This window comes from Dermacentor silvarum, chromosome 4 (assembly GCF_013339745.2).
Source record: "Dermacentor silvarum isolate Dsil-2018 chromosome 4, BIME_Dsil_1.4, whole genome shotgun sequence".
Classification (NCBI taxonomy): domain Eukaryota; kingdom Metazoa; phylum Arthropoda; class Arachnida; order Ixodida; family Ixodidae; genus Dermacentor; species Dermacentor silvarum.
In genome coordinates this window covers 21311913-21335440 of record NC_051157.2, presented here as the reverse complement: position 1 = coordinate 21335440, position 23528 = coordinate 21311913, and the positions used below count along the sequence as shown (strand labels likewise).

General features: G+C 44.8%; 2 protein-coding genes across 2 annotated transcripts in view; one reads left to right on the top strand and one right to left on the bottom strand.

The window, feature by feature from the left end:
• Positions 1-4492: 4492 nt before the first annotated feature.
• Positions 4493-13211, bottom strand: LOC119449608 (ras-related protein Rab-33B). The gene is made up of 3 exons (XM_037712821.2): positions 12645-13211; positions 10529-10744; positions 4493-8148 (listed from the first exon to the last, which is right to left on the bottom strand). The coding sequence occupies exons 1-3, from the start codon at positions 12855-12857 to the stop codon at positions 7900-7902; spliced, it is 678 nt and encodes a 225-aa protein (XP_037568749.1). The 5' UTR covers positions 12858-13211; the 3' UTR covers positions 4493-7899.
• Positions 13212-13330: 119 nt separating this feature from the next.
• LOC119449606 (N-alpha-acetyltransferase 15, NatA auxiliary subunit-like) overlaps positions 13331-23528 on the top strand; it is a 96783-nt gene continuing 86585 nt past the window's right edge. Inside the window, 7 exon segments of the mRNA XM_037712819.2 lie at positions 13331-13502; positions 13856-13940; positions 14345-14449; positions 18207-18295; positions 20052-20120; positions 20461-20529; positions 20531-20596. Coding sequence (XP_037568747.1) covers positions 13446-13502; positions 13856-13940; positions 14345-14449; positions 18207-18295; positions 20052-20120; positions 20461-20529; positions 20531-20596 — 540 coding nt within the window. The 5' untranslated portion in view covers positions 13331-13445.

Genomic DNA, 23528 nt, shown 5'->3' with positions numbered 1-23528 from the left:
TGCGTGTCCTCTGCTTGTGCATCGATATAATATACAGTGTAGACCGCTTAAAACGTAAGCCGCCGGAGTCGTGAATATCTGCACTGTAAGCGGTACCGCACTATAACCAAAACAACCAATTTCAAGCCCTGCACCAGTGGTGTACCGACAGGGGGGGATTCGGGGGTTGTAACCCACCCCCCTTTTGTTTAACCCCTTTTCTTTCCTTACGCATTTGAGTGCTGCAACTAAGATGTAAGATGCGCAATCGTCTGCACACTCACAAAAAGCGAATTTTTTTGACAATTTCCCGTGAAGAAATCGAAATTAGTGCTGTTTAGATGGTATTGGCAAACTGTCAACCCCCCCCCCCCCCCTGGGAGAGATCCAGGGTGCGCTACTGCCCTGCACGTATGCAAAACATGTAGACCAAGCAGGCCGCGCGTATCCGAGAATCGAAGCGTGCGACTGGGAGTTCTGCATCCGTTTAAATTTACGAACGTTGAAAGGTTATGTCCAAGTACCCACGATCTTCGCATGAAGCAGACAAAGTAATAATTTTTTTTTAATGTCTCAGTTTCGCCCGAAAGGCGAAGCAGCGACAGCAAATTAGTAGAGAGCTATAAGGAGTAGGGATAGTAGTTTTATCGGCTGCATAAACTTGACACAAACTGAATAACAAGTGTGGTGTCAATGCGCACAAGCAAACATGAATAGACTAGATGACTGCAGACAACCACTGTCAAAACGCGGGGGTGGGGAAACGCGGCCGCCGCAGCGAGCGAAGGTTCGTGCAGTCTATCGCTTCAACGGAAACTGAGCGGCGTAAGCACAGCACATACAAAGGTCAGAGCCGTGTGGAGATCGCTTTCAAGATACGGTGCGCGCCACAACACCGACAGCCAGCACAGGCGTGAACGCATTTGTTGGCAGAGTAGAAGCCCCCGTCCCTCCCTCCCGTGATGCCTTCCCGCTTTGCTCCTTTCGCGTGGGATATTGCGTCGCCAGTTTCCCTTGCGTCCGGTTGCAAAATACGCATTTGGTGCCGCAGCACAGCGTCGCCCACCTTCCCTCCCATACCCCCACGGCCTTTCGCGCAATGGAAGTCGCGTTTGCTCTCCGCTGTGCGTTCGCTCTCCGTGAAGGCGCGCGCTTTCACTCGCACATACGGCGCGCGGCGACGATTTTATCGCCCTTGGACTCGTGCTCCACGTCTCATGCTCCTTCTCCGCATCGCCCTCCTTGATCTCCTCTCCCATCGGTGGGCGCACCTCGTTGAGAAGCGTGCTCGCTACCGCCCTGGTCGGAGAGATTTTCCCACGGAAGCCGCATTATAACCGGTATTTCGTCTCACGCGGCTGCACTGTAAGCGGTATGCGTATACATGGAGTGCTATGGGAAAATTAATGGGAGTCGCAAAAGACCGCACTACAGTTAAACCTGGATAAAACGAAATTGACGAATTCCCGAAAAATTTCGTTATAAAGAGGATTTCGTTATATGCAGGTTCAGCACGAAAATTCGAAAAAGAAACGCTTACTGTATTTACTCGATTCTAACGCGCCCTCGATTGTAACGCGCACCCGTTTTCCGTTTTCGTCGAAGCACTTATCCTTGGAATGTCACACCAGGTACTGGACGCCTGTCGTTTCGCACAAGCGCGAGGCATCGGAAACGAACGTCGTAGTGTTACGATGGCGTCGTATAGTGTTACAGTAGAACCCCGCTTTTACGTTCCCGGGTGCTGCGTTTTCCCGGCTGTTACGTCGTTTTCGACCGGTTCCGGCACAGCTCCCATAGAACCCAATGCATTGGTAACCCCGCTGTTGCGTCGCAACTGTGGGACCGTTCCCGCATCATACGTTGTGAACTGTCGGCCCGAGCGGCCAACTTGACTTTTCATGTCGCTTGGCTTGGTGGCTTGACGATGGCATTGGCCGCCCAAAGTGCCGGGGGCGACAACTATGACGTATTTTCGGTCTCCGCCATCAAAAGTATGGCCCTTGAGATCCGTAATTGCTATGTAAAGATGGTGTCTATGACGCATTGTGGCCCTAAAATTGGTTTTGGCTCATAGATATTCCGTATAAAGTCCAAGGGCGATAACGCAGTTGCTGCGCGCCGTATGCTGTATGTGCGAGTGACAACGTGCGAGGGGAGCCGACGACCGCGTCTAAATCTCGCGCGCGCAAGAAAAGCAGGGAGGAAGCGCGCCTTCTTCCGTTGCGCTCGAGGCACCGGCGAGGGGGGGGGGGGGGGGGATAGCGGGCGGCGTTGTACCGTACTCTGGCATCAACTGCGTACTGCGCGGCGGGTCGCGCGGGCCGTATCTTGAAAGCCATCTGCGTTGGGGTGGAGTCTAGGCAGTGTGGGTGCGTCGGCGCTTGGTAGCTTCGTGCGTGATGTGTGTTCTCGGCGCTCAGTTTGCGTTGAAGCGATAGACAACAGCACGAAGGTCACTTCGCTTGCTTCAGCAGCGGCGCTTCCACACGCCGCCAGCGTTTGACAGCGCGTGTCCGCGGTCATCGAGTGTGATGTGTCACAGCGTCTTCCAGCGCGTCGGCAACATCAACTGGAAAAGGAGAGTGCCGGCTTGGCGGGCTGGGCCAGCTGCAGCAAACGGCAGAATCAGGTTTGAATGAAGGGAGGGGGAAAGGTCACGCCCGCGGCGGCAAGGTCGCCGGGTCGAGGGATGCAGGCCCACCTCGCACATGCACGCACGCACACGTGCGCTCGCTTCACATTCCTTCGCGGCGGAGAAGGTGCTTCCGGTTGCCGCTCGCGCAAAAATGACAATATTTGGGGCGAAATCTCTAGGCTGTCGGAGGGGGAAATTCGTTATATCTAGGGGGTCTTCCGCTGCCACTTCGTTACGTAGAAGTATCAAATACATCTGCTTCTGTGGAGTAACGGCGGGGAATAGAGAAACTTCATTTTATCTAGGAATTCGTTATATGGAGGTTCGTACGCAGTTGATGCCAGAGTACAGTACAGAGAGTGCTATCCCTCTCCCCTCGCTCCCTCGCCGGTGCTTCGAGCGCAACGGAAGAAGGCGCGCTTCCTCCCTGCTTTTCTTGCGCGCGCGAGATTTAGACGCGATCGTCGGCTCCCCTCGCACGTTGTCACTCGCACATACAGCATACGGCGCTCAGCAACTGCGTTATCGCCCTTGGACTTTATACGGAATATCTATGAGCCAAAACCAATTTTAGGGCCACAATGCGTCATAGACACCATCTTTACATAGCAATTACGGATCTCAAGGGCCATACTTTTGATGGCGGAAACCGAAAATAGGTCATAGTTGTCGCCCCCGGCACTTTCTACGGCCAATGCCATCGTCAAGCCACCAAGCCAAGCGACATGAAAAGTCAAAATGGCCGCTCGGGCCGGCGCGGGGTGGCAGTTCGCAACGGTACGATGCGGGAACGGTCCCGCAGTTGCGACGCAACAGCGGGGTTACCAATGCATTGGGTACTATGGGAGCTGTGCTGGGACCGGCCGAAAACGACGTAACAGCGGGGTTCTACTGTAACACTATACGACGCTACGACGCCATCGTGACGCTCGCTCTTCGTTTCCGATGCCTCGCGCTTGTGCGAAACGACACGCGTCCACGCATCCGGTACCTGGTGTGACATTCCAAGGACGAGTGCTTCGACGAAAACGGAAAACGGGTGCGCGTTACAATGGAGGGCGCGTTAGAACGGAGTAATTACAGTAAGAGTTTCTTTTTCGAATTTTCGTGCCGAACCTGCGTATACCGAAATCCTCTTTACAACGAAGTTTTTCGGGAATTTGTCAATTTCGTTATATCCAGGTTTAACTGTATATTCATATGCTTGAGCTGCTGTTGCGCATAAGATAGCTCTTGATACTTGCCAAATAGATTATTTGGTTCCTTTAGAGCTCTTGCATAATCCTTGCTTCTTGTAAGTCTCCGGTATATCCATGACGGCACATATGCGGGACCTTCTAGGCTGTGTCGTCGTCGCCACGCGGCTTACCTCTGCTGGTGGAAAGACTTTTCTTTTGCATTTCAGATGTGTAAGGTGCTTCATATGCCACAGAGGCTGGAAAAAACTGATGCTAGAATGCTTGTTGCCAGAACATCGTGCCCTCTCGCTGTGCCCGCATTCATTGTGCTAAGTGACAAAATTAAATTTAAACAAAAGATGTGCATTGCTACAGCATGCTGTAACATGATTAAAACTGACTTGTGTGTCAAAGTGGAATTGAGCAGACTTGGACTATGCCTGCAGCCATGCCCAAAAGAGCCGTTAAAGAAGCCAAACACATGAAGGGTTGTGTTCATACAAGTTCGGCCGGGCATGTCCAGTAAAGTACACTGAAAGGCAATCGGTCCAGTGTGTACACTGATGTCCCAACTATTTGCATACATTGCTTTGGAAAACAACTTCATTATGTCACTACAATGACATCCATGAAAAGGAAACATTTAGTAGCTAACAGTGAAGACATGTAACAAATAATGAGAATAATTATGAAAACAAAAGGTTTAAGAGTCTTTTATTTAGAGACAGAGGCACCAACATAAATCAGTACACCTGACAATATACAGCAACTTATCAAATAGCAAAACCTCTTTTCAGTACGGATTCTTCTAAAACAAAAATAACTGTCAATGAACATTGCTGAAATACCATTATAGTACATTTTTTGCCAGCTACAAAACATATACTGGTCTGAACATCATGTACATAAAACCACTGCTTTCATTTCTAGCCCAGACCACCAAAGTGCTAGCAACAGAGAAGGCTAATGACATCTTATGACATCAGGCACAATTCCGTCACACCTCATCTCGTGAGGAACTTATAACATTTGATGTTTACCTTTTCCATAGTTTTCTTGCATGTCTTGTTATAATACAATATATGAACTCGACTTAGGTTCTAGGAAGGCCAAATGGCTAGTCATGATGGGGAAAACTTCAATTGCACGATGTCACGAGAATAGGCGTGCCTACCTCCCACCACAGACTTGATTTTTCATGGAAAAAATCAGTCAATGTCAGTGAAACTGGCATATTTAATTTCAGCCTTCTAGAAGCTAACTGACATGTAAACTAAAAATCACAGGGAGAGTGCGTTCAAATATTATTTTGTACACTAAAGATAACTGATAAAAAAAATACAGAAAGAAAGTGACACCAGTAGGAATTCCATTAATAATTTTTGGCATAAATTCGTAGAGCACTGCTTAATACAGCACGTGAGGTAGTCTCTCGTAACCATAGCGTGTGAGGTCTTGTTTTATTAAAAGTCAACAATACTATACCCCTGTTGATCACTGCAGCTCTACGCGAAGCAGCTCCCAACAAGCGAGACAGCAGTGAACAAAGTGTTCTGCTTTTTAGATAAAGCATGCTTTGAGCACATGCATGAGTATCTGCTTGCAGTTCATGTCTCACAGTGTTAGCACCAGCTTCCCTTTTAAGTTTTTTGTCACTTGCCTTTAGCATCCCAATAACGAATAACGAAGGCTGCATTATAAATTTGACTGAATCTCGTAAAATAGCTGCACAAACATCATACATCTGCACAGTACTCAAATATTGCCACCAATATGTGAATCATAACTTCATCAAGATTGTTGATCAGCACAGTGTTCCAAACATGAATACATTTACAATGTAAATCATTGCTCAAACTTGGCAATATTTACGTGTTTAATTGTTACTATACAGGAAATCGGGTTACAAAAAATTTTTGTTTAGTATGTAATATGAACATCAGAGTGCAAAAACATCACCAGAAAAAAGCAGCCGACAGCTCTCTGAATTGAACTGATTTATGGTGCACTAAATTCTGCACTTCAGTGATGCTGCAGCAGAGATTACGACAAAGAGATCAAGTTGGTCATAGGCCAACTGCTACACTGATCTGAGAGGGGCAAATATAGTGATGCAACATGGAATGTTACTGCCATGATTTCAAATCTTCGATAAATGTGTAGACTAAACTCATCTGAGCCGAGTCAGTCCAGCAACAAGAGCTAGCATTCAAATGCTCTGCCTTGATAGCTGCTTGCATTTTTTAATGAACTCTACACAAAAGCTGCCACCTGTTTCATAACTCAGCAATATCACATGATGAAGGCCAATACAGAGAAGCACCTAGAAAAACGAATAGCATTTTCACTTAGTTCATTGTGAGCAGCAGTTGTTGGCACACAGATAATAGTGAAACGAAGCTTAGTTGTAAATATGTTTCAGACAATGTAACATTGGTATTCCACTGAGGCATGCATTTACCTGCTGATTGCGCATAGGTTAAAAGCTAAAAGAAGGGCGCTCAGTGTGTAAGCACACTATGTCAAAACAAGACGTCATTAGCACCCTGAATTACAACGTGACGCACACAATTTAGCATGTGTGTGCAATTACTGATGTGTCACTAATACCTTATGGGTCGCAGCGATCTTGACACATTCTAGTCCTCTCACCTCACTGTACACAGTGGTCCTTTATGAAAGAGAACATGCGAGCACATGGCCTGTGCTCTGCAGCGGCAGCTTAGAGCTACAGCAAGTGGCAGCAAGAGAAAGCACGTCCGCTTCTGGCATCATCTATTGGCGGCCAGAATAACTAGGCATAGTTGATAGGCAAGCGCCTGCTGGATTTAGCTGGACTCGCTCCCCCGCATGACTTGTGCAAGGAGCGGGGCTTGCAGCGCAGCATCTGCTGCTAGCAAATTGCAGTCGGCACACAACCGCACTGGAAATGTGGAAGTGCCAACATATGCCCGGTAGTTATTAGGTACTCCCAGCATATTTTAATGCGTAAGCACTCTAGGGCTACTTTACTCGGAAATCTGACCGTCTGTCTGTCTGTAACACGTCACAATGAGCTCCATAGATGTACATGGGGTGCTGCAGGGGTTTATATGAGAATGCCTTGTGACTTTGTGTGACTACTGAGGTTTATGATTATGACTATAAATAGTGAGTACTTGGAGGTATTAGTTGCAATTAGGTTAATAAAATACTAATAAGATTAATTACCATTAAATTATTAGGCCTGAAAAAGACTAAAAACAAATGAAGGTAAGGAAGCCTAATTAATATCAATTACAATGAAATTACTGAAGCACAATGACGATTAATTAAGGGCAATTAAGAGTAGGGAAGCTAAAATAAATCTAGGTTAAATTAGCATAATCCATTAGGATTAAATTAATTAATCTTCATCAAAAATAAGTACTCCTAATTAATCAATTAGCCTTCATTATTGGTGTGTTGGTGACATTTGCTTAATTAATTAATTGTGTTTATTTGCCACCACCAAAGTTTCAATTGAGTGCATCGCTCTCTCCTAAATCACTTCGAATCAGGTTACATTTATTCACGCTATGCGGGGAAGCAGGAAGCCAGAGCTGCGTGCTGTAAAAGATTACACTTGGAGTACTTATTAACTATCGGGTGTATGTTGGCACTTACAAGTTTCCACTACGCTCATGTAGAGCGCAGTTTGCTAGCAGCAGATGCTGCACTGCAGGCCCCGCCTCTTGAGCATGCCCATCAGTCGTGTCTGGTTATTCTGGCCGCCAATAGATGACGCCAAAAGCGGACGCGATTCCTTTTGCTGCCACTTGCTGGCGCTCCAAGCAGCCGCCGCAGAGCACAGGCCACGCGCTCGCGTGTTCCCTTTGATAAAGGACCACCGTGTACATTTACAACAGCGATGTTGACAGAAAGCGAATGTCAAAGCCAAAAGAAATTGTGCCTTAAAGCAGCAATATAAACACGTCCTTCAGTCAAACCACTGTACATCAATATGCTAACGTCGGCATCTGGTCACACATAATGCACTGCAGCAGAAGCAAAAACAAAGGGACCAGATTTTGCTGTGCGTATGCCATAGGCAAAAAGCTAGAGAAATGTCAATAAGATGAAGTCTCAACAGGCGCAAGAAGACTCTGAATATGATCGATCATTGGCATGACGTAACATGACAGAGCGTGAGCGCTCCTCTGCCTGCCAGTGTGCTGGTGTCATCATGGGCTTGCTGTTCTTTAGCTTGTGTGCCAAGGTCATGAAGATGGCCTCTATATGGTCCGACTCACTCTCATCCATAGCCGAAGTCTCAAAGAGGGGCATGTTGTGCATATCAGCAAACTTCTGTGCCATGTTGGTGCTCACTGCAGCCTGTAAATATTGAGGCAAATTGCTGCACAGTCAGATTATGAGAAGGTAACAGATTATATAACGCCCCTTTCTCATGACCTTCACACTTTCCCAACCACACCTGTACAGTTTTGATCTCTATGCAGCTGTACCTCTCTCTGTTTGGCAGATACTTCTAAGTGAAGTGAAGTTTTATTCAAACCTGTAGCAGTTATACAGTACACTTTAGCAGAAGGGCAAAAGACAAAATTACTGACGACGCCCATCCCCCTACAATCAGTCGTAGCATTTGACACACAGCAACGAAGACACTTCACTACATAAGGAACATAAAGCAGGGTCAGTTTCACAATAAGAAAGCATGCATTGAATAACATTGTGTAACACCTAATGGCACTTGCTTTTTGTTATGTAGCAACCACTCCGTACCGCTCTTTGCAAGCCCTAAAAGAAGTACTCTGATAGACGAGGTCTCAATTGTAGAACATCATAGAAGGCTACAGTGAAGAACCGATGAAGACAAGAGAGGCACACAAAGTACACAGACACAGCACTGACTTTCAAAACGAATGTTTATTTTGCCGGTGCAGAGTTAGTTTTATAGTGAACACTTGAAAAAAAAAAAAAAAAAAGAAACAAGATCACACATGCGCACACAACCTGCTCATAACGCTTTCGCACCCTCAGAGGAAGGTCAGCTCTTTTTCACACAAGGCTATCGATGGATGACTGAAGCACTTATTACCCGCACATGTAATTGCGGCAGCCTCGATAATTTACCTAGTAAGGCTACAATTGCTCCTAGATACAATCTTACATTTTTTGAAGACAGGTTTGCACCCAGTCGTGACAGTGCACACCTAGATTACCTTGAATTGTGTTGTAAACGTTGTGGTGTTCCCTTAGCCGATCGTTAATGCATTGGCTAAGTGCATGTACATCATCATTAGGAGTTCTCAGCATCTCAATAATGTCTGGCTGTGCAGCAACCTTGATTCAACTGTTGAGACTAGCCACAAAACATATCTAATCTGCCTCTTTTAACAGTGTCCCTGGCGCATGCACTATGGCACATTGCGGGAAATTTGCTTCTTTATTTGCCGATGTGTAAATTCGCAAAAGGAACAAAGAACACAATGACTGAGTGTGTTGGCATACAGGCAAAGTTAGCCTTGCAGAAGGTGCAGGCATTGTTCCATCTGAATGTACTGTTTACTTTTTCTTTTTAATTTTACTATCAGGGCTATGAGTGGGATGGTTGCAGAGGAGAACATAAACTGCTTTTAATGTTCACGGGCCAATTTTCTGACAGAACAATTGTTTTCATTTTTAATTCTGTCTATCCTTCATCAATGGCTCACATGACACCACACCTCCAAATTCCTTTGATTGGCCATTCATCACGATGGTGATAAAATGAACAGGGCCGAATAAAAATTATTCTGACAAAATATGACCCCATGTTCTTTAGTGCAAACATTCTGCCCTGTAATGATGTGTGCTTCTTGGAGTAAAACAAACAAATGGAAACACTTCCAACTGTAGCTGTGCATCTCCTAATTAGTGCAGCCAAACCTTGTTTATAATGAAGTCACATCCAAGAAGAATATGCCTTTGTTGTATTTGACATCTGTTATAAGTGTAAGTGCGGATATTGGTGGAAAATAATAATAAAAATAAAAGGAAATGCAAACACACATGATGCTTTTTATGGGCCAGCAACAGGTCTCCTGTTGTCTTGAATGACCCTTTGGAAGTGTTTCTGGGCCGATACATGACATGTGAATGATACCAAATTACAAATGCGCTTTGCGCTATCTTTGGTACACAACTGGGCCTGTATTTTGTAGCGATGCCTTATGCTTTATTCTATGCTAGTTTTATCATCCACCGCTCATGGCCGGCTGATCCCGTTGATAATGTGAGCGGACCGTCGCTCTGACCACTGACCAAGCGCGAAAAGGCATTAGCATCGGAAAGGCATCGCTACAATATACCGGCGGCCCTGTTCCACTGCTGTGATCACAAAGGACTGGCACGTTGGCTTTCCAGCAGTGGACCAGTCAAGCCAGACCATTGGCCAAAAAGAGTCCGCATACACAATGTGCTGTTTAAAGTTGCTCTTGATGAGTATTTGACATTTTTGCTACCAGAATACATACTCCTGGGCTACCAAGTGAAATATTTGTTTCCCTGTAACCAATATTATCTTGCATCTTGCATTTCTGGTTTTGTTATAGCAGTAAAATACTCATGGAAAGAAAGAAGCGCCAATAAAATTTTGATTTAAAACTTCGTTATATCCATATTGAGGTATGACTACCAGCAGCGCTGTGGCCGCTTATAGCTCTAGTTGGTAGATGTAGCAAGAACAGTTTGGTGTGGTGAAACAGTAACCTACCTTGTCTTTGCAATCACACTTGTTACCAACAAGAATGCGAGGAATGTCCGAGGTGAGTTGGTGCTCATCGCATTCCTCTACCCAAAGGGGCAGGCTCTGGTAGGATGCCATCCTTGTGACATCGTAGACAAACACCACCGCATGCACATTGCGGTAGTAGTGCTGGACCATGCTTTTGCGAAACCTTTCCTGGCCAGCTGTGTCCCATAGCTGGAGCTGCATTTGAACAATGAATGAAAAGCTGCACCAAAGCCTCACTCATGTGATTGTCAAGGAACAGGGAAGGGACCAATATTTATGAAAGTACTTCCTTAGGACATGAGAACAATACCAGGGAATTTGTTCCACAGATGCTTCTAAATTCTAAGAACAAAAGACTGTGTTCTTCTCGCTATAATGAACTGAAATAATATACTGCTTCTTTCACCTTCAGCCATTTAGGTTCATCTTTGGCTTGTGTACTGCTTGAAGATTCCTTATAAAAACAGAAGTAAACTAGCTCACATAATGCAGCAGCCATGTTGGCACATGAGCATTTATGACCTCACATAAGGGTGACACTGCTTTGCTGCAGACTTGCTGCGGTGCAGTGTTAACACAGATTACGTATTGAGACAATTTGGTCATACGTACGTGTACCTATTTCTGTGTTTAGAAAACTATGCAGTGGGAGCTGAGCTGTACAATAAATCATCTTGGCATCAGCATTAAAACAACAGCAGCAGCTCTATAAAGTGGTGTTCTGGGCATTAAGCAGTTTAACGAGATCCAAAACACATGCTCGGCTATGCGGTATGTGGGGCTTGATGTCTGTTTAGCACGTTGCATCACATAGCCTTTACATGTGCTGATGGCTGTTCTTTTGGACATCATGAAATGGTTTTTCAAGATGCAAAGCATGCTTCGGGCATCCTTGGCTTCACTGCTTCATTTTATGCAAGACGTGTTCTGCCTGAAAAACAGCTTTTTCAATACCAGAATTTCCTTGTATCTGATCTGGCATCGGAAGATAATTGCATTGCTATATGCAATTTTATTATTGCATAGCATTAGCACGTTGATGTTGGCAACATATTATACGCAATAGTATTCATAGATTGAACTCTAAATTACACAGCCATTCCTGCATTTTCTTTAATATCATGCACATGACAGAGGTCACATACCTCTACATACCAGAAACCACTGAGCATTAAACGAACTTGAACTGAATGCAACAGTCATAGTTTCCTGGAATTTTTTTTTACAATGCTGAATGCACCAGGTCATGCTGCTGGCAGTCAGCAAACACACTATGTTCAGTGACAAAGCTGCCAGAGAAAAGTGGATTTTCAGACGCAGCTATGAAGATACGCTTACAAAAGATTACTGAAACCTTCATTGTGAACACTGAAATAATCAAGCATCATATAAGCCGAAACACTGCAAACTGTCGAGAAAATTCAAACAAAGCTTCAAGGTTCGGCGACGGGTCGCTTCCTTTCGCCGCCTTGACGTTTCAAAACATCATGAATGCGTAAGAAGCGCCACACAAAACCAGCATGTGCCAGGTTTTACAGTAGTTGTTACAGGTGTGAAGTGCGCTAGGACAGCGTGCGACGTGCTGATTATCCCGGTCATAATACCAGCAAAACAAAATATGCGAATTCACACAGGGCACTTTCTATCACGATGGAACTCGATCCGTATCACCGTGCTCAATCGCGATTAGCTCCTTTGTACAAGCGGCTGAAGGGAGCCAAGCGTGATGGAGAAATTCGATTCGGATCGGACTCGATCGCAATCGAAAATGCCCCGCGTGACTACCGTCATTCTAGCCAGTGATAGTTCCGGCAACCAGGTAAACTTTGTTTTAAAGAAAATAAAGGCAAGTGATGATCAACCAAACAAGAAATAAATGCTGTCAATGACAATCAAATACGCAGACAGACATAAAATACAGTATTGTTTGTGTACTCTGAGGAAACTTGGCAATTCGTAAGTACTTTACGCGCATGCAAAGCATTCTTGAAGAGAGGAAAACTGCAACACAGAGGAAACAGGAAAATCAGGGCGCCAGAAAATTGCGCAGCCGCGCATATATCGCAGGAAGTACATGCAATTAATATTTACATACCTTAATCTGCTCACCGTCTACTTCCACTGTCCTTTCGCGAAAGTCGACTCCAATGGTAGCCTCTGTTTTAGCAGGAAACTTTCCGCAACAGAAGCGGTAAGTCAGACACGTCTTGCCCACATTTGTGTCTCCAATGACGATGATCTTGAATATGCGCTTCTGCTTCTCGACGCTCACTCTGTTCGGAGAGCCTGCGGGCGATTTCTCTTCCATGCTCTGCCAGCAAGAGTCCTTACGTAACCAAGGAGCTCGGCGCTTCCACCGTTCGCTGTCGCTTCGGTGCTCACACCAAAACAAACGCAGCTGTTGGACGCGCCCCGACACATCAACTTTCGCGAGGATTAAGCGTTAAGCAGCTGCCGGGGCGAAACACGAGCGATCCACAAAATAACAAAAGGTGCTTTCGTCCACTCCACCGGCCAGGTCACGGAAACATACAACCGTAGGACGTGTCAAGCGGCACCTTTGTCACAAGAACATCGGTTTCGATATCCCATTGCGAGACTAGCGAGACCATTGAGACGCCATGTTTCATTACGGCTTGACTGATGATGATAAACAATGGAACCAGTATAATAAATTGTAACTGCATTGAATCAATGCAGAGTAACTTGTAATCAAAATATAATGATAACCAATTCAAGTAAATTATTTTATTATTATATTTTGCGAAAAAGGGTTCGAGGATACAATGGCAATGCCGTGCGTCCGCCATTCACGCTTTTTACCACGCGGTTCTGACACGAGTGTTATCGGAAGGAGTCCTCTGTGAAATTTCCCGGTTCCTCTCTTGGCTCCGGGATGTCTCCCAGCCAACCGCTACCACCAAAAGAGAATGCCCTATTTAAAAGAATATTGGTGAGTATTGACTCGTTTTGTCCCGCAGTGCGCGCTTGAACAACAGTCTAAGCCTACTTACACAACTCGAATGCACAGAGAAGGACATCGTTTCCGCGCGATTACAGATTTTTACGGCATTGCTTTAGGTTACAGTTGGGGAAGGCAAGCTTCGAGTTCAATTCCCAAAATCTGCGCTGTTTTTAGCGTGACTACGTTGCTTGAAACTTAAAATTCAAGGCGTCGTCTCCGCTCAACCGGCGTCATCCGATAGCTGTGATCGATCAGAAATTCAAATAATTGCACATATTTTTGTACTGTCTCGCTCATCTTTTGTTGAATAAAAACCTGCGATCGCTCGCTGTTTCTTTCAGAAATGCTACGAACACAAACAATACAAGAATGGGTTGAAATTTGCCAAGCAGATTTTAACCAACCCGAAGTTCGCGGACCATGGAGGTGGGTGTGCAATTCCTTTTAAAGCAAGGGCGCGTATTGTTATCGAAATAGCTGCCTTGTTGGGCAGCGAAATTGTGTCAGCGTTATCGGCTCAATTGAATTATTATTCGTAGTTATTCGCGCTTTGCGTATATTTCTTTCCTAGAAAAAAAAAAAAAAACAGCTTAGCTAACATATCTTGCAGGTGCTATCGGCTAGAGATTATGTGCCAGGCTGCGTTTTTCTCAAACTTAGTGGTAGAGCTAAAGGCAGTGCAAACAAAAGCATTATTTTTCACGTTTCGATTGCCGTTATTGACGCTTTATCGGCGCTGCCTTAACGTGCGCTACGCGCAGCTGCCGGTCTTATGGGTGTGTCGGTGCTTGATGTATTAACCGTTTTTCCACGGTTTTTCGTTCCGTCAGAAACGTTGGCTATGAAAGGGCTGACTCTGAACTGCCTAGGGAGAAAAGACGAAGCTTATGAATATGTTCGGAAAGGGCTCCGGAACGACCTCAAGAGCCATGTCTGTATCCTTTTATGCCGCTCTGATGAACAGCAGTTCGCTGCGTGGTGGTGAAAAGAAACTTGTGTGGTTGCTGGCTCGCATACTCGAATAGCTTCATGTCTGAAAGGGGTATTTTGACTGGTTCAATTTGCATGGCAGTAGGCTGCTGGTTTTAAACGAGTGCAATTAAGCAGCATTGGTTTGCACTTGCTGATGTTAAAAATAGGACAGTATGTAGTAAAGGTCATGTTGTGCTGGAACCAGTGTTCTGTAAATACAAACAGGAACCATTGGCTCTGATAAGCTGATAGGATAACAGATGATCAGCCTTGGCTATCGTTAGTTTTGTTGGTGCAGCATGGTTATGCATGCCGAAGATGAAGTGAGACATTTGGTTTAGCTTGTGGAAAGTACCCGCCGTGGTTGCTCAGTGGCTATGGTGTTGGGCTGCTGAGCACGAGGTCGCGGGATCAAATCTAGGCCATGGTGGTTGCATTTCCATGAGGACAGAATGCTAAAACACCCGTGTCTCGGTCATTGGGGGCATGTTAAAGATCCCCAGGTGGGCAAAGTTAATCCGAAGCTCCCCTACTATGGCGTGCCTCATAATTAGATCATGGTTTTTGCATCTAAAACCACAGAACTTAATTTAATGTTAATCATGCACTCTATTACAGCACTGTTTTGTAGTTGTCATGCACATCGCTACAGTGAGAATGTAGAACTTGAATGTTAATCGACGTCTTGGGTTGTATTCCCATTTCAATCTGCTTGCCAATCCTAAGGTGCCTCAGAGATGCTGAGTGGTGTTGTGTATAAGCAGATTGCAAACTAATGCAGCATGATTTGGCACTGCTGAGCGATGTCACGTGTAGTCTGCAGATTGTATTGGTGGTTGATCTGTCATGTGAATGCCCCATAAGAGGCTGTAAGCAGAGGTTCTGGGCATTTCATACAAATGTGAACTTGCCTAGTGTTGTATCTGAGTTCACAGAAGAAAGACTTCAGTGCCCTCACTCCTTATGGGCACTACTTCCTCTTCACTATATATTTCCCCAACTGTTAAAACACACACACACACACACGGCACATTATCTCTTGCGCAGTGTATAAGCTTTTAACTTTGTGAGACGTTTTCTCACTCGAGCGCTCTTTCTGATGGTGTTTTGACGCTGCAAGGATGATTCTGTACGCTATGGTTCACTGTTGTGTGATTGCACTGTTTCTTCTTTTCGTGACGTAGATGGAGAGGTAGCATGCTGCTCAGCTGCAGGACAAATCATGTTCCTGTAGAGATTGCGGGTCGGGCTGCGATAGCGTCCACTCTAGAAGACTAGGACAGTCTGTTATCAACTCCTCCGCAGTTTCTGGGTGCACTGTTTGAAACTTGGAAGCGTTCTATACTCGTCCATCTTCTGAAAGAAATGAAGCTATGCCTCGCTGGTTCATTCATCTTCTTGGGATACGAAAAGTGTGGGGACATCTGGCCATGGGACTCCTGACTTCCTTACGCGGTTATATTTACCGACGTCAAAGTGTCTTGTTTCTGCTTGACACACTGGCGCAGCACTTTCATCACTTGTGCAGGGTTTTTGCCAAATAAATCACCTGGTAGTCCGATTATGTTTAGTCATGCGTGTGGTAGTTATCTGTGCAGCAAGACGTCAGGTGCAACTCCCCCTGTGGCATGAGGAATGCAGCGGTTGACGCCCAAGTAACCTGTGGTGGTGATGGACATGTCATGCCACTCATGTACTACCATCTCTGTGTAAGACTTCAGGACTCTGTTGAACCACTCCACGAGACCGTTTGCCTCTGGATGGTAGACAGAAGGGAAACAATGGTGTTTACCACGATCCCGAAGGAACACTTTGAATTCAGCTGAGGCAAACAGTGGTCCATAGTCGGAAACTATCTCACTGTGGTAGCCCTCATGAGAAAACACTTGTACCAGGAAGCTCTTAATTGTTGCAGTAGAAACTTCTCTTGAAAAAGTGACTTCTGGCCACTTGTTATAATCAATAAACGCCACTGCATAACCACAGTCAACATGAGCTTGCTCGAAAGGTCCAATAATATCGATAGCAATCTTACTCAAAGGTGTTTCAGGGAAAGCTACTGGCTGCAGAGGTGCTGCAGTTAGCCGTGCAGACTGGTCACAGGACTGGCAAACAATACAGGTTCTTCCGAGTTGTTCACCATGTTCGTCCATCTGTGGCCACCAGTACAACTCTCGCAGGCGCACTTTCGTTTGACTTATTTCCGGATGTTATTCAGAAGCGACGTCCATCAAACAACGTGTAAACGTACCTGGAACTTTTATTCTGTCACCCCGAGGAAGTAAGTCGTGTACAACGGAGAGTTCAGTGTGTAAATGAAAAGATGGCATAAACTTTGTTTGTAGGGATTTCTTATGAGGCCAAGATGACGAAGTAAAATCCATGACCTGGGCAACAACTGTCATTGGCATGGGCTGCTTGTAGTTCTTGTATCTTTACCATAGGAGAAAGAAGGCAAACCCATCTTCAACAGCATTATCGTTGTGCGCCTCCTGCGAAGTCAGTCGAGAGAGTGCATCGGCCACAACGTTATTGCTTCCCTTGCGGTACTGGATGGTGTAGTTGTAGCTGAGTAGGAATGCCGACCTAGGTGAAATGCGTAAAGGCTGATGTCCGGCTTCTTTTGTTGACAACAAGGTGACAAGAGCACTGTGGCAATTTTGCAAGGCAAAGGTACAACCCCAAAGATACACATGCCAATGCTCCCATGCCCAAACACACGCTAAGGCTTTGCGTTTGCCTGCAGAGTATTTCCGTTCTTGTGGACCCAAGGTGTGGGAGGCAAAGGCAACCATCTGTAGGGATCCCTCGTTGTTGCGCTGCAGTACAGCACGAACTCCGTACCCAGAAGCATCAGTCTGATAATCACAGAGAGGCTCAGCTCGAAGAAATGTGGCACATTGCAAGTTGTCAGTCGTGGTTTTAAATTGGTGATGCTGTCTTCAGCAGCTAATATCCAAGCAAATGGCTTGTTGCCTCGAAGCAGAGTGCGTAAAGGCTCCACGACATCTGAAAAATGGGGAACGAACTTGAAATAAAATCCTGCAAGTCCAAGCAGAGAACGAAGTTCACTTGAAGGCGCAGGAGCTTGCTTTATCGCTTCAATAGATGTAGCTACTTTAGTCTCATAGCCTGTGTGTCGCTTTGGAGACTTTTTAAGCATCAAACAGTATTATCCAGACTATTTCAAACTTTAGCACTCAGTTCATGGCATTGACAACCACTGAGCTGTGGTGTGGCTGATTTAACTAAACTGGCAGTATGCAGAGCCTAAATTGTACAGATTTACTCACTATGGTAGCTTAATGGCTGTGGCATTCTGCTGTTCAGCACAATGTCATTGGTTGCATTCTCGGCTTAAGCGATCACACTCTGAAGTCTGAAATGCTAAGAACACTTGTTTACCTACATTTGGTTGAGGATAAATGTCCTCATGTGGCAAAAGCAGTGTCTCATAGCCCACTGTTCAGCTTCAGAATAAAAGATCGTAAATTAATATATCTCAGGTTTTTAATTTGTGTTAAATTTTCGATATTGTGTGTATTCTTAAGTATATCTGCCCATTATTAATGTTTATATAATATCAGCTTGATTAGATTCACCTTGAACAACAATCAAATCAAGTTCAGAGTAGCAGTTTGTGTTCATTTTATGTCTGCAAGCTTGTTGTGTTTTCGCCTCCCTATCTGGTTGTTTTTCTTGACATGAGACCTCCTGAAGGTTGGCACGTGTATGGCTTACTACAGAGGTCAGACCGCAAGTACGATGAAGCTATCAAGTGCTACAGGAATGCTCTCAAGTGGGACAAAGTAAGCTATCTTTGAACGTAGTATGATGCATACACCTGTCTGGTTGACCATTGGTTTCAGAACTTGCAGCTAGTCCTGTAACTGCTGTCATAATTAAATTGTTACTTGCAAATCCATCTGTTGCGCATGTTAGAAGGAGGGTATACATAAAGGGCCCAAAGGCCCACTCAGTATAGCCTTCTCACATAACTGCCTGTGCCTTATAGCCTTCTCACATAACTGCCTGTGCCTGCTACTGCAAAGTGCAATGCAACAAAATTGGTTCCTAAGTAAAGAACTTCGTGAAGAACCATGCTGGGTTAGTCAATACATTGATCCACAAGGCCAGACACAACGTGAAAGTATAGTGGCAACTTCGTCTTAATGATAAAGTGTCACTTGCGTTAAAACAATGTTTTATGCACCTTACTGATACTTTGTTAATCATCAAATAAGAAAATGAAAGAGAACATTTAGTTCCTAATTGTTTGCAGCTTTTTAGTAAAGTGAGTACATTAGAATGGGCCATGCATGTGCTCACAGCTGCCAAGTTAAAAGCACTGTGCAGCTGTTGCCTGGTGTCAGAAAGCACCAAGTTCATAGAAATAAAACTAAAGCAGCGCTGTTCGTTGATGTGCTCCACTACCTCTTCTGTGTGTTTCATTCATAGCTGCAATCACCTGACATGTGCCATCTTGAATGTTCACATGTGCGTTGTACTTGCTGATTCATGTACGCTGTTCGCTTGACTGCACTTGGTACTGTTCACCAAGTGGTTCTTCCAATCTGCTTTCTTAGCAAGGGCAAAAGCCATTGCAGTAAAGGAAAGAAGCTTTTTCTCAGTTTCATGGAGCATAGAAATCAGCCTGGCAAAAATTGGTCTCAAGCAGATCAGTATGTTGCACCCTCTCTACGCTGCATAGGTATTTTCTCTGAGGACTTCATGGTGCATTACTGCCTTATTAGTGATAGCTTATAAGTCGGTAACGCCGCAAGAAGTCCCTAGAGTAAAAACTCGCAGACACCTGGTTATATGGCCGCTGCGAGGCTCTGATATAGTCTGTGCCGCTGGCTGCTTCTAGCTTACATTCAGCACTGACTGCACGACCACACATCACATCTCCTTCTGTGCACAAAAGCCGTTCCTGAAGTGGAGGAAAAACCTTTTAAGCCCCGCTATTTCATGCTGGCCACACAGCACGCACGAGATATGCTCACACTCAAGCTATGGCCACTTGATCTTGTCATAAAGTGACCATGCTCAGGCAAAGGCAGCGGCAGGCATGGTTCGAAAGGACACACCCAATACCTGCAGCCGGCATTTTAACGTGGACACCATAGCTGGCACTGCATCTGTTTTCTTGGGACTTTAAGAAAGCACAGCAAACAATGTCATTGGTGGCAAGAACTTTCTCTTGACATGAGACAGGTGATGTGCCAGGAGAAATTGGAGTCAATGTTAAAACATGTCTAGGAAAAACAGCAAGTTGAGTACTCAGGCACAAGAAAAAGGTTCTGTCCCAGAGTCTACTCTTTACATCATTCTTTCTAATAAAAAATTGACTTGAAGGCCATCAGCGGCAGTCTCATTGTGACAAAATTTATTGTGCTAGAATATGCTGTAGCTCACTTTTCTCATGCAAAACTTGAATGTTATCTTTTGAATGATGTTAGGATATGTTGGAATGGTTGTAAGTAATAACTGGGCTTACACTGATGTAATCACTGTCATGTCTACTTGATCATAGCATGTTACATTTCTTGTCTTTCTTCACAGGATAATATTCAGATTCTTCGGGATTTGTCACTGCTTCAGATCCAGATGCGGGATTTGGAAGGATATAGGGTAAGCAGTCATTTCCTCAGCAGAAGAGACCAATTGGCTTGTTTTGGATGTGTTCAGAATGTGCTCAAATTTATGCAACCTCTTTTGACAAGTAAAAATACACAGCATAAGGGGGGCATTGTACGAAGCAATCTTTCTATTGCATTGAGTGTTGGCAGCTTTGCTATTGCTGCAAAATTCTCAAAATTCTTGCGGAAACACACTCTTATTTCAACTGAACTCTTTCGGTGTTCATGTTAGCAAAAGGAAGAAGTGGATTGCAGAGTAGCTTTACCTCTACTTTATAATAGGTAGTATACCTGTAAACAGCAGTATTATGTGGTTGTGCATTTCCTTTCAGGATACTAGGTACCAATTGTTCATGCTGCGGCCAACACAGAGGGCATCGTGGATTGGGTTCTCGATGTCAGTATCACTTGCTTAAGGACTACGATATGGCGCTCAAGATATTGGAAGAGTTTAGGAAAACGCAAACGGTAAGAGTACTTCAGTAATGCATTATATTTGCTTTGTCAGTTTAGTTGAGGAAACCCACTCCTTTGTGATATGTAGTTGTGTACTGGGCTTGCTTACGTGCATAAGCGGACGTTAATGGCTTTAAACAGAAGATGTACTTCATTATTTGAGATAATTATTTTCTAAATTAAAAATACATAAGAAACATATTTTGTTAGCTCTAAGTATGTGCTCATTATTTGTTTGAAAATGATGCATGATGCTTCACGTTTTTGAGTAAACAGGCTTACTAGTTTGTAAGAGTAACGCTAGTTTAAAGTTAGACTGGTAGATTGCACTACTGCATTTGTGAATTTGTGTTTTCTTATGACAGGAAGTTTCATTCGTCAGAAGAGGCAAAAATGAAAGGCAGGTGGCAGTGCCAGCTTGAAAGTCCTGCACTAACACCCTGTGATGTCCAATTTTAGCAGTGTCTGATCAAGGCTAGTGGATTATTCATTAAAGGGGCCCTGAAACACTTTTCAAACATAGTAAGAAAACATTGCTGATCTGTCGAAGAGGCTCTTGTGACCATGTGAGCCAAATGTTATTGCACTGCATGCATCAAGGAATATACAATCACCTGCAAAAGACAGCAAAAAATGCTTGCTCTCGCTTCCGCAATGTCGTCATGCAGCATGATTGCAAGCAGAAGGACCCACTAACAGCTATTGGGCTGATTTCATGATTGTGAGAACATTCTCAGTGATACTACTATAATTGCTAATTTTGAGTTATATAAGTGAAACGCATATATGCCCACAATCTCAAAAAGACAAAAAATAAATAAAAATAACACTTCATCTTTGCACTGCCGGTCTACGCACGACAGTAGTGCGTAGTGTAGTCTACCACGTCCGCCATGGGCTGCCACTGCAAGCCCTCTCGACACCGAGACACTCAACTTTTTGGTGGGGCTTTGGCCCCTTGGCATCTTTCCTGTGTAGCTTCCAGTGCGCTAGCGAAGATGCAAAGAGAAAGAAAGCCGTGCATCTGTGCAATGACAGCGCTTATACTTGGATTAGAAAAATTGTTGCGGCATGAGATTAGTGAGACGTCCTTTAATAGTGAGGCCATTCTATGATTAGTTAGAAAAGTGTTTCAGGGCGCCTTTAATAAAGAGGACTGAAAAATAAATCTCCAGCTGGCAACTTTTGTGCACTGAAAGGATCTGAGCACATGACAGTGAAATCCTTGATCTCAGCATGACGTAATGGCCAGCTGTTTGGTTATGAAATACAACAGGAGTAGATTAGTTTTCAATTCTCTCGGTTACTGGGTAATTCTATCCCCTTTGTACAAACCTACCGAGTCGTTAGAGTAAGTCCTTCTGATCATTAATTGATGCATCTAAGTGCTCCACGTAAAGCATGTAACTTATTATAAGGTTTTAAAAAGGTACATCGCTACCAATTGCAGCACGCCAATCGGCTGAGTTTTGTGACCAAGTGATGCGATTTGACCATACCACGTCAGTAGGGCCAGCTATTCGATTGGCTGCCCAGGGCGCGTCATCGATAATTCCTCCAACATTATGGTTAGTTAATTTGTTTCTATAAAAAGAAAGTAACAGAAAGAGAATGCACAAGGACGTGTATCACTACACTAAAAGCACTTTGGGCATACTGCAAGTGTCGTCTGCTTGTGTTAAAACATGCTCAGTGTTGACGAGAGCTGCGCGGTCAGTGTTGGTCTTGTTCTTTCTTTTCGCGAGCACCATGGTTCGCCCTTGTTGCATTGTGGGCTGCTAACGTAGCGATCGGTGACATGTCAAGCTGCGACATTGTGCCCCGCTGCAAGGCAGCAGACAAGCGGAGTGGCTGCAGTGCATCGGACTGTCGGTGTCTAAACGGCGCCAGCACCTACGTGTTTGCGGCCGTCACTTCACGTCGAAGGATTGCCACAATAGAGTTTAGCGTGTCCGGTATTCAGGAAAATGCAAGTGCAAGTGTACTTGGCCGTTTTACGCGATGAACGTTGGCACAAACGTGAACTGCTTGCACGGTGCAGCCACCTGGCGGCACAAAGCTCAACCAAACACACATCTAATATAGCAATAACCAAGTTTTTTCTACTTTGCTGCTGGCTCAAATTTTCAGCAGGAGCGTAATCTTGAACACGTTACCTTTTTATATGTTTAAAATGTTTTACACTCGGTTACAGGAATATTAGCTCTGTATTTGGCTGGTTAAGCTCTGCGCCACCAGATGGCTGGACCGTGCATGCCAATCAGGCCGCTTACGTATGTCTACGAAGCTCCTTCATTGCAGCGGTATGGAGGGATTTTAGTTTACTCCTCTGCCTATCCGTCAAAACACCCAGCTCGCCTGTGGTTACCGGACAAGCTCGGCGCTGCGACCAAACGCTCGCTGCTTGATCACTCTTGTTGGGGATCGATGGCTGGGCGGCTAGCGGAGAGGTTGGAGAGCCTTCGCGCTGGCTCCAAGACAACCGGAAGTAGACAACAACACGTAGAGCCAGCGAAGGCGGAGCTTAGCCCTGATCACTCGGCGAACGAGTTGAGGAGGAAATGCATGGCTAGGGAGGAGGGTAACCTCTAATCGTCCATAGCTCTCTTAATATGAGACCCTTCACTTAAATTGTGACGCGAATGTTTTACTGTAGCTGTACCCTACAACTCAACAAAATTTGTCCGAACCAATTCAGGGACTCTTTAAGAGGTGATAAAGGGTCCGTAAACAGGTACAAATGTATTGAAAGAACAGTCTGCAGGACCTAGCTTCATCTTTTTTTTTTTTTTTTTTACCCTGTGCCAAACTTGAGGGCTCAGTACATCACGATGTTTCTGCTAATTCTGGCACACGCCATAGGTGTCTCCTTGCAAGTAGCAAATAAATAGTCAGCTCCAGTTACTGCTCAGGTTTTTCGCTATACTGCATCACAAGGTTTGCA

Coding starts and splice junctions, on each gene's coding strand:
- LOC119449608 (XM_037712821.2), bottom strand. CDS start 12,857: ATGGAAGAGAAATCGCCCGCAGGCTCTCCGAACAGAGTGAGCGTCGAG. Junction 10,745..12,644: donor TAGACGGTGAGCAGATTAAG/GTATGTAAATAT, acceptor GTTCAAATGCAG/CTCCAGCTATGGGACACAGC. Junction 8,149..10,528: donor AGTGTGATTGCAAAGACAAG/GTAGGTTACTGT, acceptor CAATATTTACAG/GCTGCAGTGAGCACCAACAT.